Below are 14,792 nucleotides of genomic sequence, written 5' to 3' on the forward strand. Positions count from 1 at the left end.
TCACTTTTTTTTCATATCTAGGGACATATATCTTGCTAAAAATCACAATGAGCCTTACTCCATCTGTATGGTACCGACCGGTCAATTTGGGGGGTCTGGCTCATAGCCTACCACGAAGCCGTTCTGGAGAAGCTGATTTTTAAAGGTTTTTATTTTCAATCCAATATGACTGCAAAACCATGTGACTGATGATGTCACAATTATCAATGCAAATTCTACATGACTTGTCACTTATGTTAAAAAATGTGTGTCAATCGGACAAGTGTTTGCAGAGAAAATGAATTTAAAACAAATAAAAGTGAAAAACCTGCAGAAGTAAAATGTACAACAAGAACGAGCAGTCAGAGATTGCAGACCCTCGTCATGACGTGTTTGTGTGGTTTTTTTTAGCTGCTGTGTTTGTGTGTTTTATTGACGACGTAGATTTATGTTCAATCCAATATGGTTGCCGAACCACGTGGCCGATGACGTCATCAATTTAAATTACCATTACAATATTTGTGTAGACCACGCTCCAGAAATTTCAAACGGATCGGACGGATCAAGCATTCTAGTTGTCTAATTATGACGTCATAATAAAGGCACCAATGACATCATGAATACAATATGTTGTTCTCTATGAGGAGTCCTTGACAATGAGCCATGTTTCAATTTTTTTTTCCATGGAGCGGTTTTGGAGCTATAGATGTGCAAAGTTCTTTGATGTGCAATGACGCCACATTGAGTAGCCTTTATGTTCTCCTGCAGGTGCGTTTTGACTACTTGGTGGGATGGCGCAGAAACTCGGGCCCAGGTGGAGAGTGTGATGAACCGGCTGTGACGTCTCGGACACTTCTGACAACTGGCATCCATTGGAAGTGTGTGCAAGGTTGCTCTTCATCCGCGCGCCCGAAATACCGATGTATCGGCTACAACAAGCCGAGTAACTGGATGATCGGATCTGGCACCTTCAACATGAACGTCACAGGTGTCCAAACCAATGCTATTGAGTGAGTTTTTGAAAGCATTACCTGTCTCTAACATTGTACTTCAATGATAGTTTGGATTGATATTTAATTGATATTTAGTTATGGGATCGTTTTGTTATTATGCAATAAATCCTAATATTTAACAATAATTTATCGAAACACTATGTCCTATTTTCACGGTGGATATGCATTGTTCAACTTTTCCCCAATTTGTGTAGAAAACCTATTTTTTGCACGTGGATGGCCATGGAATGCATGATGACGCCATTTTACCACATGTTATGTATGCTACAACATGTCATGTGCAATATGTTGTGTATGTCACATGTCATGTGTCATATGTTTGTCACAATATGTCATGTATCATATGTTGTATGTCACATGTCATGTATCATATGTTGTATGTCACATTTCATGTATCATATGTTTGTCACAATGCCATGTATCATATGTGCATGCCAGCTGTCATGTATCATATGTGTATATCTCACATGTCATGTATCATATGTTGTCTGTCACATGTCATGTATCATATGTTGAGTATGTCACATGCCATGTATAATATGTTGCCATAACATCATCTACCATCTTACCATCTCTTACAGTTCCTCCTTTCTACATTCCCTAAACTATCCAGAACTCCATCCCTCCTCCAGTGTCCTCAAACGTATTTTTGACTCGAAGGTCTCAAACTCATTTTGCAAAAAATGTTCGTTTCCCATGAATCGTACACTTTTCAAAATCCAATCTCACCCCTCCCCTCAAAATCCTCCCCATCACCCATCCCTTTCAAATCTCCCCCCTTGCCCCTTCCCTCCCCTCCCTCCGAAACTCCCCCCACACCCCTCCCCTCCGAGACTCTCCCTCGCTCCTCCCCTCCTAGACTCCCCTCTCACCCCTCCTCCTCAAAGCATCCTCCCTGCTTCTTCCCCCTTCCAACTTTCACCTTTATCTCCCCCAACCTTCTGCCTCGCTCTTCCCCCTCCTCAAATAACACCTCACTGTGCCTCACCCAATCTCCATCAAACCTCTTGTCCGCCCCATTCTTCCCTTTCTCCAAGCTATTCTGAAATCTCTGAAAACTCTGACACACCTTCAACAGCTCTCCCTACCTCTTCCTCCTCTTCCACATCTTACCCTACCCCTCCCCCCCCTGTTCTGGACCCGATGCTCCCCCTTCCTCTTCATTAACGGTATGGACCTCAAACATCCGGGGCCTTCGCTCAAACTTGACTAACCTCTCCATACTGGTTGCTTCTGACAAACCAGATGTGATCTGCTTAACAGAAACTTTCCTCCTTCATGATGTCTCTGATGGCTTGGTATCTCTCCAGGTTACTCCCTCCTCAGGTATGATAGACCTGAGCCTCGTCCTGGAGGTGGGGTTGCTATCTTTATAAAAAAACTCTCTTCCTCACTCGCCCTCCACTGCCCTCTCTCCACCTCACCCCCAGGAATACCTTTGGCTACGGCTTCCCCTTCGCTCCCACCTTTTGTTCATATGTGTGTTGTACCGTCCACCAAACAGCGATGACTCCATCTACATCTCGCTGTCTGATAATATGGACCACCTTCTATCTACCCATCCCAACTCTCTCTTCCTCATATGTGGTGATCTCAATTGTCACCATGCCAGTTGGCTGGGTGTGGGTACCCCTCTCACCAGCCATGGCTCTTCACCAAAGACTTCTGCGACTCACTGGGACTGACACAATCTGTCAATTTCCCGACCCGGATCTCAGTCAACGGAGCATCTTCTCTTCTGGATTTGGTTATGACAAACTTCCCTGAAAATGTCTGCTGCTCTTCTTCTGCTCCAATCGACTCATCTGATCATGTGCTTGACAAAGTGGACATCTCTCTGACCATTCTCAGAGAGCCTCCTCAGCGTCGACGAGTCTGGCATTTCACTCAGGCCAACTGGAACGATCTTCAAGCAGCCATCAATCATCTGGACTGGTCTCCCATCTCTACCGCCTCTGACATCAACTCATCCTGGGAATTCTTTCAAAGTAAATTGCTCTCTCTCATGCACAGATTTATCCCATCTCGTCTTCAGTTGTCATACCCTTCCTCCCGTCCATGGTACACGGAATCTTGTGGTGAGGCTGTTGCCCTGAAACAACTTGCTTTCGTCTCCTGGAAAGCAAATCCAACGGAAGGAAATCTCATTTCCTTTCACAAAGCCCGAAACAAGTGTGTGTCCACCCTCAGGAGAGCCAGGAAACAATATCTCACAGTTCTCAAGACCAAACTCTCTTATCTGTCTCCCTCTTCCAAATCCTGGTGGCGTCTGGTCAAATCTGTTTCTGGTGTTTGTTCCCCCTCCATCCCCTCCCTCACCTCAAACGGCTTAACGGCTGACTCCGCACGTGAAAAAGCTGAATGCCTCAACTCTGTGTTTGCCTCTAAATCTTGTGTCCCAAACCCATCCCTCTCTGTACCCACCGTACCCAGTCGTACCCAGCTGCTCCTGGACTCTGTGTCCTTTCCTCCTGACAAGGTGGAAAAGTTTCTGTCAACCCTCGACTCTGATTCTGCAACTGGTCCTGACGGCATCAGCCCACGGGTCCTAAAATCATGTTCTTCCGCTCTTTCACTCCCTCTCTCTGTTCTCTTCACCCTCTCTTTTGCTCAAGGTCATCTGCCATCTGCTTGGAAATCAGCCAACATCACCGCTTTGCACAAAAAAGGTGCAAAAACAGATCCCAGCAACTACAGACCAATCAGCCTTCTCCCAATTATCAGCAAAGTCATGGAATCCATCATTGCTTCAGATATGAAATCTTTCCTCTTCTCCAATGGCTTGATCTCTGATCATCAATTTGGTTTCAGACCTGGTCACTCTACTCTGGGCATGCTGCTTCTGCTTTCTCAACAATGGATGGAGGTCCTCAACGCCAAACAGGAAATTAGAGCTGTCTCCCTTGACATTTCACGTGCCTTCGATACGGTCTGGCACCCTGCTCTACTCACCAAACTCTCCTCCTTTGGTATCCATGGAAATCTCCACGCATGGCTGGCGGAATTCCTCTCTGGTCGTAGTCAACGTGTGGCCCTGAATGGGTTTCTCTCATCTCCTCTGCCTGTTCAGGCTGGAGTTCCCCAAGGTAGTGTTCTGGGCCCTGTGCTTTTTCTGGTCTTCATCAATGATCTCTCTGACTCTCTTGAAAATCCTCTCTATCTCTTTTCTGACGACTCTACTCTCTGTCGCTCCATTCCTCATCCCTCAGATCGGCAGTCTGCAGCCTCCTCACTCTCTGCAGACCTGGACAAAATCACAGACTGGGCAAACAAATGGAACATGTCTTTCAATCCTGATAAATCTCACACTCTTACGATGTCTCTCCGAAAAGACCGACTGGAAAACCCTCCCATCCACTTTCTGAATAATCCTCTCCAAGAAGTTCTGTCACTCAAGCTTTTGGGTCTCACTATTTGCCATGATCTTTCCTGGGAAAACCACATTTCAAATCTGGCCTCCAAAGCCAGTCGCCGACTGGGCATCCTCCGTCGTGCGAAGTCCTTCCTTGGCACACCTGAGCTCCTCACCACATACAAGGCTTTCATCCGCAGCTCTATGGAATACTGCTCTCCCCTCTGGTCTGGTGCTCCTGCCTCACACCTAGCTCGTCTTCACGCTGTTGAAACCAAAGCGTTCAGAATCATTGGAATCTCCCGCGATGAAGCTAACTCCAAGGGCCTTTCACTCACTCACCGCAGGCAGGTTTGTGGTCTTTCCGTCTTCTACCATCTTCTATCACGACTTCCGGGTTCGGTTGCGAGAGGACGCTGGCGTTGCATATTCGCCGCTTCTCCGACTGGATGGATGTACAGGGTCTGCTTCTACCTTTCTGACCTGACATCTCACACCTGTCCTGCCTTTTCACACCCGCACGTGCCGCGTGTTCTCCGGCTGGATAACGGAATCTGCTTTTGATGGTACGGAATACGGAATTCGAAAGGCCCGCTCCCGTTGATTGTGGCCGTGGCCTTGTTTGCCGGTGGCCTTGTGGCCTTGTTTGCCGCTGTGGTCTTGATTAGCGGCTGCAGTCGTTTGCCGCTGCGTTTGCCGCTGCGTTTGCCGCTGCGTTTGCCGCTTTGCCTCCTCGACCTTGGCCTCGTACTCGTCCCTTCGCTCCTGCCTGGCATGGCTCTGAAGTACTCCGCCGCAAGGCTTCTTCTGCTCAATACCCGCTCCACCCCATCATGCATCTCTGCCATCAAATCAAATGGACTCCTCCGACGACCCAGGTACATTCACCGTGGCTCCGGTCGCAAGTTTGTTTATTTGCAATCAGGTCACTCCATCCCCGTCCTCTGGTCGGCTCAGCGCACTCTCACTCTTCGTCCCAGCACACCTGGTCACAGCAACCCACACGATCGCACCTCTTGCCTACGAACCCTGGCTAAATCACCTGAATTCATCCCTGCTGTTCAAAACAACATCAAGCTCACCCTGTTCAACACCCGGTCCCTCAACAATAAATGCCTCATCCTGAACGAATACATCCTGGATAACAAACTGGACTTTCTCTGTCTCACCGAAACCTGGCAACAACCTCTGGACTACTACACACTCAACCTCACCACACCCAATGGATATTCCTACGTCAATAAACCACGCTCGGAGGGCCGAGGTGGTGGAATTGCCGTTATCCACCGTCAAGACATCAAGACCAACCTCATCTCCATCTCATCTGCTCCATCATTTGAACACCTGGCTTTAAAACTCTCTGGTCACACGCAGTCAGTCATGGCTGTCGTCTACCGCCCTCCCAAACCACACCCATCATTCCTGTCTGACTTCTCCTACTTTCTGACCCAGCTATGTTCCCTCTCCCCCTCAATCCTCCTCCTTGGTGATTTCAATATCCACATGGACTCCACTGACTCCACAATAACCACTGACTTCACTGATTTACTCACCTGCTTTAACCTCACTCAACATGTCGACTTTCCTACCCATATCCGTGGTCACATTTTGGACCTTGTCTGCTCCACTGGATTAAATTTGCACCATCTCTATGGCTCCGACCTCACCCTCTCTGACCACTTAGCCATCACTCTGACCATCAACATCCCCGCCCCAACACCAAGGCATTATCGCACAATCAACTTCCGTAAGCTAAACGCTCTTTCACCTACCTCATTCTCATCCACCCTCTCTGAAAAAATGTCCACTTCTCCCTTCATTGACCTCCACACCCCTTCCGACCTCACTGACTACTACAACCACACTCTCTCCTCCTGCCTTGACCAGCTTGCGCCTGTAAAAACCAAAACAGTTTCTTTCACCCATTCTGCTCCCTGGTTTACCCCTGAACTCCACCTGATGAAAACTCGTGCTCGCCAACTTGAAAGACTCCGCAATAAAACGGGTCTCACAGTTCACTCCCAAGCCTACAAGGACCACATACAACACTACAAAGATGCCCTCTCCCGCGCCCGCTCTGCCTACTACTCTCAAATTATCCACTCTGGCTCCAGAAACCCAAAAGCACTCTTCTCGACAATAAACAAACTCCTCCGCCCCCTGAACACCACCACCCAGTCATTCACAGTAGACAACTGCATCTCCTTCCTCTCTTTCTTCCAACGCAAAATTGACAACATCTACAACAGCTTGACCACCGCCGCACCCGCTCCCCCTCCAACCACCTGCCCCCCCTTGTCCTGCCATCCCCTGTCTCGGTTCTCCCCAATCTCTCCTACTGACCTCTCTGAACTCCTCATAGGAATGAAAACTGCCACCTGCACTCTTGACCCCATCCCCTCCAGCTTTGTCAAAGCCTCCCTCCCTGCTCTCTCTCCACTTATCATTGCAACAATAAACTCCTCCCTGTCTACAGGCATCGTCCCACCTTCCCTCAAAATTGCTGCTGTTACCCCCATTCTAAAAAAACCTGGTCTAAACCCTGACACCCTAAACAACTTCAGACCCATCTCCAACCTACCCTTTCTGTCAAAAGTTTTGGAACGCGCTGTAGCCACTCAACTCAAACATCATCTCTCTGCCAATAACTTGTATGAAACATTCCAATCCGGATTCCGCTCCAACCACAGTACTGAAACTGCTCTCCTCAAAATCACCAACGACCTTCTCCTCTCCTCTGACGCTGGCAACCTCAACATTCTCGTCCTCCTCGACCTCAGCGCTGCCTTTGACACCATCGATCACACTATCCTCCTCACCCGACTTGAATCCACCTTTAACGTCACCGGCACTGCCCTCTCTTGGATTAAATCATACCTCTCTGACAGATGCCAGTTCATCTCCATCAATAACTGCAAATCCCCCACTGCTCCCCTCCCCCAAGGTGTCCCCCAAGGTTCAGTTCTTGGCCCCCTCCTCTTCATCCTTTACCTGTCCCCGCTCGGTCACTTAATCCGCCGTCATGGTCTCCAATTCCACTGCTTCGCCGATGACATCCAGCTTTTCATCTCCACCAAGTCCGTCTCCACCGACACCCACTCTATCCTGACAAACTGCATCACTGAAATAAAATCCTGGCTTCAAATCAACTTCCTCAAGCTTAACTGTGATAAATCTGAAATAATCATCATTGGCCCAAAAACGCTCACAAAATCCACCCATAACTTTGCCCTCAACATCGACGGTATCCCAGTATCCACCTCCCCTCACATCCGGAATCTTGGCGTCATCTTTGACCAAACCCTTTCCTTCGACAAATACACTAAACAGATCACAAAGTCAGCCTTCTTTCACCTGAAAAACATTGCCCGTCTCCGCTCATCCCTCTCCTCCACGGCTGCAGAAACCCTCATCCACGCCTTCATCACCTCCCGTCTGGACTACTGCAATAGCCTCCTCTATGGTTCACCCTCAAAAATCACCAATAAACTCCAATACATTCAGAACTCCGCTGCCCGTCTACTCACTCATTCCCGGACCCGTGACCACATCACCCCCGTCCTTTACAAGCTTCACTGGCTCCCCATCCCCCAGAGAATCCAGTACAAAATCCTCCTCTTGACATACAAAGCCCTCCATAACCTGGCCCCATCCTACCTGGCTGACCTCCTCTCCAGACACACTCCCACCCGCAACCTCCGCTCTGCTGGTACCAACCTCCTGACCCCCTCCATCCGGACCAAATTCAGATCCTGGGGGGACAGGGCCTTCTCCATCGCTGCTCCCACCCTCTGGAACTCACTACCTCACACCATCAGAGACTCCTCCTCACTCACCACATTCAAAACATCACTAAAGACCCACCTGTTCAACGCTGCATTCAACATTCAACCCACAGCATTTAACCCCTGACTATCTCTTCTCCTTCTCCCTCCTTTTGCTTTAAATATTTCCCTATTGATTCTTGTCTTGTCTTTTTGATTCTTGTCTTATATATATGCCGTATATCGCTGCTGTTTGTTTTCTTGATTCTTGTCTTTTTGCAATTGTTGTTTTCATGTATTGTTATGCATTATGTTTTCCACTCTGTCAAAGCGCCTTTGGGCTTCTGGAAAAGCGCTATACAAAATAAATGAATTATTATTATTATTATCTCCTCTCTGGCCTTGCCCCCCCCAGCCCTCTCTGGGCTCTGTCCCCCAAATATTCCTCCAGGTCGCACAAGATCTGCCTGCAACCCTCTTATGGTTAAACTGCCAAAATCAAGACTTTCTGCTCACTTTCACTCCTTCATTCCTCTTTTCTCCCGCCTCTGGAACAAACTCCCTCACTCTCTTCAATCCCACTCCACCCTCCAGGTCTTTAAAACAGCTGTTCACCACCATCTCTTATCCTCCCCCATCCAAAACCTTGATCTTTTCTACCCCCGCTAATTTCGGTCCCCTTGTGTTTTATACCTCTTCCCCCCCCTCCCCCTCCCACGCCTCCTGCCCCCAAGCCCTCTCCCTCCCACACTTCTCCCTGCTCTCAAATGTTGTGGTTGTGTGCTTCCCCTTCTCTCCCCATCTTGTCTTCCGCTCCCTCTTTTTGTATATTTTGTTTGGCTGGTTTGTTTTGTTTGTTTGTTTGTGAAATAAATGTTAGCTCTTTCACGAGCCTCGATTCAGTATACAAAAAAATAAATAAAAATAAAAATCTATCATTTGTTGTGTTTGTCACATGTCATGTATCATATCTTGTGTATGTCACATGCCATGTGTCATATATTGTCTGTCATAATGTCATCTATCATATGTTGTCACATGTCATGTGTCATATGTGTAAGTCAATGCATTCCATGTATCATTTGAGTATGTCACATCATGGATCATATGTTGTGTATGTCATGTCAGGTATCATGTGTAAGTCACATGTCATGTATCATATGTTGTGTGTCATGTCATGTATCATATGTTGTGTATGTCACAACATGTCATGTATAATATGTGCTTATCACAACATGTCATGTATCATATGTTGGGAATGTCTCAACATGTCATGTATCATATGTTTTGTTTGTCATGGTAACATTGGACATGTTTGATTTCCCCATGACAATTCTGGTCCTTTGACGAATGGGTAAATGCGAGAAACACAATTGGCCATGATGGGTAAAGGTACAATGCTAGTCATCTGAAAAATAACTCAACAGGTGGAGGAGTCTATAGAGTGTCTAAGTGAACCCAGGCTGTTGTAGAGAACAAAAGATAGACATGACCTCAAGATACGAGTCACCTAACAACATGTGGGCAAATATGTGCTCACTTAACATGAATATGAAAACAAAGTTTCTATTTGGAAAAAAAATCGTGATTCATTCCAGATTCAGGTTGTATGTACCTGTGTTCTCTTTTTGGGATAACTATTGCTGTTTCCTAATCTTATCTTCTGTAATTTCTTACAGGTATACTGGGTGTTGTTACATCACATCATTCGTGATGACTCAACCAAACAATTTTTCAAGTATGGATGGCTCTTGGAGATTAAGAACATCCATTGATATCAGCATCCGTCAAGACATCGGGAAGCCAAACTCCTCTCCAGTAACCACTTCAAAACCACAGATCAAGTGAGAAAGGAAAATCCTTGTTGGGTATTTTTGTGAAGAGTCCATAGAGAAAAACGTGTGAAGGGAGAGTGAAGAGGTGGTAGAAAGCGTTATGTGAAGGGAGAGAGAGGAGAGTTATCGACGGAGGTTGTTATGTAAATAGGAATGTAGAGTTGGTAGAGAGTTGTCAAAACTCCACTGGGAGCATAACCTAATAGGAAGTCTTCGGAAGAGGATCCCCCTCGTCAAAGAGTATTTTGGCCCTGTTGTGGAATTTTTTAATAGGCTTTGAATTGAATTGAGAAGGCTCAAGAGAATTAAATGTCCACATTCGTCTCAGAAGACAATCAAAGATTCTAATGACACATGGGAATACTTGATTCACTTCCACCAAAGGTATTTACAGAATACACTTCCATTTGAGTTACACATACACGAATAAAACGAAATCACTACGCTACATTCGACACAGATCAACACTACATTTAATACATCACAAGTGAACCTAGAACTCTCCGAGGCTACCGTGAAATGGCTTTTTATAGTCAAAGATCAAAGAGGGGTCAGGTAAGGTTCAAGAAAGATAACAAGCATTGCGTGAGTCTCCAATCCTCGGGTCAGCTGTTTTCTTTCTTCATCAAATGTAAACAAAGCCTCCTGCTCTTTCTGATAGCGTGCATGGAGACATCGGTTAAAGAGAAAAACAGGGTCGGAGAAAGTTCGAATCATTGAGGATTATCCATCATTCTTATAAGTTCTATGTATTAAATCTTTTTAATACATATGTGCATATAGGTGTCGTATGAAAAGTCGTATCATATAAAAGTATACTATTTAAGCAATATCAGGCTAACAATGGACTATATCTCTCTATATATTAATCGAACTTACTTTGCTGCGTGGTTATAAAACGAGATAGGCATCACAGCTTGGGTTGAATGTCTGCCTCTAATGCGAGCCTATTGAATTGTGATATAGTTCATAGAATGCAGTTAACACCGATTAACATATATATTCATTAAGTTTACGTATTTTCAATGGCAAAGTCGAGGCTCAGGTAAAGCTACTTGATTTACACAAATTACGTACACAAATTAATTTTCTTCTTCTACAGCCCTTAAGGGAGGCTTGGTGGTCAGACAGGTGTTTTCCTGATGACCAGTCGGAGTCTCCTCTTTTAAACCAGAGCCACGCTGACGCCTCTTCAGCAGCCGACGACCACTCCTTCAAAACTCTTGTTCTGTCTCTACTTGTCAGGTCGAGATTTTTTTTACAAAGTTATAGGCTGACCTGCCAACTAATCGAGACTTTCGCTCTTTCACGAGCCTCGATCTTGTATACAAAAAAAAAAAAAAAAAAAAAAAAAAAATATCAATCCCCTTACTCCATTTTCCACATTAAAGAAGTCAGTAACATGTCTTTATTTGCGCAACTTGGTGATCAGCCCCTCATATTTGGCTCTTTTAACTTCTCCATCTATGATGCGCCTGCTCAACTCTGATTGAATGACAATATCTGGTCTTTGATGCTTCTCAGCGATAATTCCAGGAAATGTATTCATGCCAGGTAGATCAGCCTACATTATCTGATCATTCGCATCACGGAACACTGTATGACGAGGTTGCTCTTTGTGGATGCTTCTATTTTCCATTGTTTTCTTTGAAAAAAAAAAACAGTTTTAACAAAATTGCAGTAACTCAGATTTTCGTTGACTAGGATAGGTGTGTCATTGTTGGTACATTTTCTGTATATATGGTTCTTGTGATACATTTGAATACCCGATATAATGTCCTTTTGCTAGGACAAACTTATATGCAGACAGCGTACGCTCTACCGTTTCATAGCTCTCACAAAATTTACATGGAGCATCAGCCTCAACTTTACATTGAAAGAGATTGGGCTTTCAACTGCTTCGTGGACATTAAATTTATGGCCGGTTCTTATTCTCAGTTGTAATTTACGAATTAATTCATCCCTATAATTTTTGAGAGAAAGAAGCTGTCTATATTTAGCCATCTTAAATTCCTCTGTCAAGGATTTTCTAGTTTACATGTCAAGGATTTACATCACCTTCTCGAAGAATAATGCAAGTGTTGCCACATTAAAGCCATTTTCGCATGTGTTGATCAAACCTCTTCTCGGGGCTCTTGGCAGTTGACAAGGTGAACTCATACATTTCAAGTGGCCACAACAATTTGGGGATCAACATAAATTGTGGTATCCACACTTTGAATCTACCTTTCAATCACGTCTTGTCTGTTAGAGCTAGATTATGAAGAGCTTCTTGAACAACCATCTAACAGGAAAATGTGTCTTTTAGAGACTCTTCGGAGCAGCGTCAAAGGCTCTTAACTTCGATTAATGTTGGAATTTTATGACTTGATACTTTAAAGAAGATGCTAACATGATTTCGACTGTTTGAAATTCAAATGACACCATGTCAGGTGATATAGCTTTGCCAAAATATCTTGTGTTTTCTTCTGGGAATTTGTGAAGATTGTTGTATCATCCATGAACACTCTCGGTGAAGGTGTAAGGATACCATTCCCGAGTCGTGCTGTCACAGCTATTTCCCGCTGGGCTGAATCAATTGTGACGGTTGTCAGTTCACTCAAACCTTCACACGAATCTTTTGTAGGAGTCGTAGTTTTCATTTTGGAAATGTTTTGGATTTCCACAGGTGAGAAGTCGTAGCATAATGTATCTGTTATTCTTAGTTTGTACGGAGAGAAACCATTAATTATACATCAACAACCCATGTTAAACCACATTTGATTATTTGTTATAAAAGACTTAAAATATAGCAATGATATAGTCAGCACACATGCTCGGTACCTATGAATCATGCTTGTGGTGCAGGAAGTTACATTTATTGGTTCCACAGAGTGAAGTCTGGATGTCAAACTCAAATCCCATTGGCGGTCTCAGACCCTGACGGTGACGACGTTCACTGTCGATTGGCTGTTGGACTAGAGGAGTGCAATGAAATTTGTGGAATTGTCCCTTACTAGGGCATGCCCGTACTATATATATATCTAAAATTATATCCCCCCCCCTATTTACATGAAATGGTTTGGTCCAAAGCGAACGGCTTGCGAGTGGTGACAATCCCCCCCCTCTATTTACATGCAATGGTTCGGTCCAAAGCGAACGGCTTCCGGAGTTTGGTAAAGAAATCGCCATCGCGTACACAAACGCGCAGGAAAGCGAATGAATCGCAAATTCGTTTTTATTAGTTGTAAAACATAATGCCCAATTATTCAATTATCGCCAACGTATTTTGGCTTTTTCCAATTTAATCGCAAGGAAAAGTAGAAAGAGAAGAGGGGAAAAAAGAAAAGCCTTCCCTTGCTGCAAACAGCTGCTGCAAACAACAACAACATGGAAGGCTGCACTGTCCGGAAGTTGGCATATCGCAGTTACGATTATTTTAGTGTTAATGGCCAATTATTCAATTAGCGCCAACGTATTTTGGCTGTTTGCAATTTAATCGCAAGGAAAAGTAGAAAGAGAAGAGGGGAAAAAACGAAAAGCCTTGCATTAACGCATTAACGCTTGCATTGCATTAACGGTTCGGCACACGTGATAGCTCGCTGCTCTCTGATTGGTTGAAGCGTTTTTTGGACATATCTCGGTAAGTAATTGTCCGATTAATATGAAACCTTGAAAAGGCACATCCTCGGGTCCCCAGCAATATACCTGGCAAGTTTCAAGTATATCGGACCCGTGGTTGTCGAGAAACAGCGGTCACAGACAAACACACAGACAGACACACACACACACAGAGATTACTGGAATTATAGATAGATGGTAGTCTGAATCAGGTGAGTCCAAATTTACTTCTCTGTGTTTGACCAACAAAATTAATGTGATACAATCCCTCATATTCACCCTCGTCTGCCCCCACCTGACCAAAAAACGATGTCTGTTCTCACATAGCATAACCATACACATTATAAACATGATGAACAAAAATTGACTGTTAAATACCATCGTCGTCATACTAAAATATGCAATTACAACACACTCCCATTTACAACACACTCCCAACACACTCCCATTTACAACACACTCCCAACACAATTACAACTAACCCTAACAAAATCCTCCTCTTGACATACAAAGCCCTCCATAACCTGGCCCCATCCTACCTGGCTGACCTCCTCTCCAGACACACTCCCACCCGCAACCTCCGCTCTGCTGGTACCAACCTCCTGACCCCCCCCCCCCCATGCGGACCAAATTCAGATCCTGGGGGGACAGGGCCTTCTCCATCGCTGCTCCCACCCTCTGGAACTCACTACCTCACACCATCAGAGACTCCTCCTCACTCACCACATTCAAAACATCACTAAAGACCCACCTGTTCAACACTGCATTCAACATTCAACCCACCGCATTTAACCCCTGACTATCTCTTCTCCTTCTCCCTCCTTTTGCTTTAAATATTTCCCTATTGATTCTTGTCTTTTTGCAATTGTTGTTTTCATGTATTGTTATGCATTATGTTTTCCACTCTGTCAAAGCGCCTTTGGGCTTCTGAAAAGCGCTATACAAAATAAATGAATTATTATTATTATATTATTATTAATTTGGTGTCTGGCTGTCTGGCTGGCTGTCTGATGATTTTTGACCGCGATACATTTCGTCGTTACTATCCAATCTCAATCAAACTTGACAGGAACACTAAGGGTCACATGATGAAGGTTTCATCAAATTAATTCCCCCTCCTTCACCAAGGCGGTTTTTTTCCGCCAGTGGGGTTGCGTGTTGAGGTGCATATCCATGTTAAGATAGCTTCATCATGGCGTTTTTCCAAAGCCTCTTCCAATAACAGCTCTAATGATAATGGCATAATATT

The 14,792-nt window shown here is 44.9% G+C and overlaps 2 protein-coding genes across 2 annotated transcripts in view; both read left to right on the plus strand.

Moving 5' to 3' along the window:
- Positions 1 to 12,942, plus strand: part of LOC144888765 (integrin beta-like protein A) — a 33,953-nt gene extending 21,011 nt beyond the window's left edge. Inside the window, exons 2-4 of the mRNA XM_078767954.1 lie at positions 748 to 989; positions 9,788 to 9,952; positions 12,816 to 12,942. Coding sequence (XP_078624080.1) covers positions 748 to 989; positions 9,788 to 9,952; positions 12,816 to 12,942 — 534 coding nt within the window. The remainder of the gene's footprint in view (positions 1 to 747; positions 990 to 9,787; positions 9,953 to 12,815) is intronic.
- An 802-nt stretch (positions 12,943 to 13,744) lies between these two features.
- LOC137417507 (BMP-binding endothelial regulator protein-like) overlaps positions 13,745 to 14,792 on the plus strand; it is a 57,193-nt gene continuing 56,145 nt past the window's right edge. Inside the window, exon 1 of the mRNA XM_078768069.1 lies at positions 13,745 to 13,755. The gene's annotated coding sequence lies outside the window, so the exon portion shown is untranslated. The remainder of the gene's footprint in view (positions 13,756 to 14,792) is intronic.

This window comes from Myxine glutinosa, chromosome 14, assembly GCF_964187855.1.
Source record: "Myxine glutinosa chromosome 14, kmMyxGlut1.1, whole genome shotgun sequence".
Lineage (NCBI taxonomy): Eukaryota > Metazoa > Chordata > Myxini > Myxiniformes > Myxinidae > Myxine > Myxine glutinosa.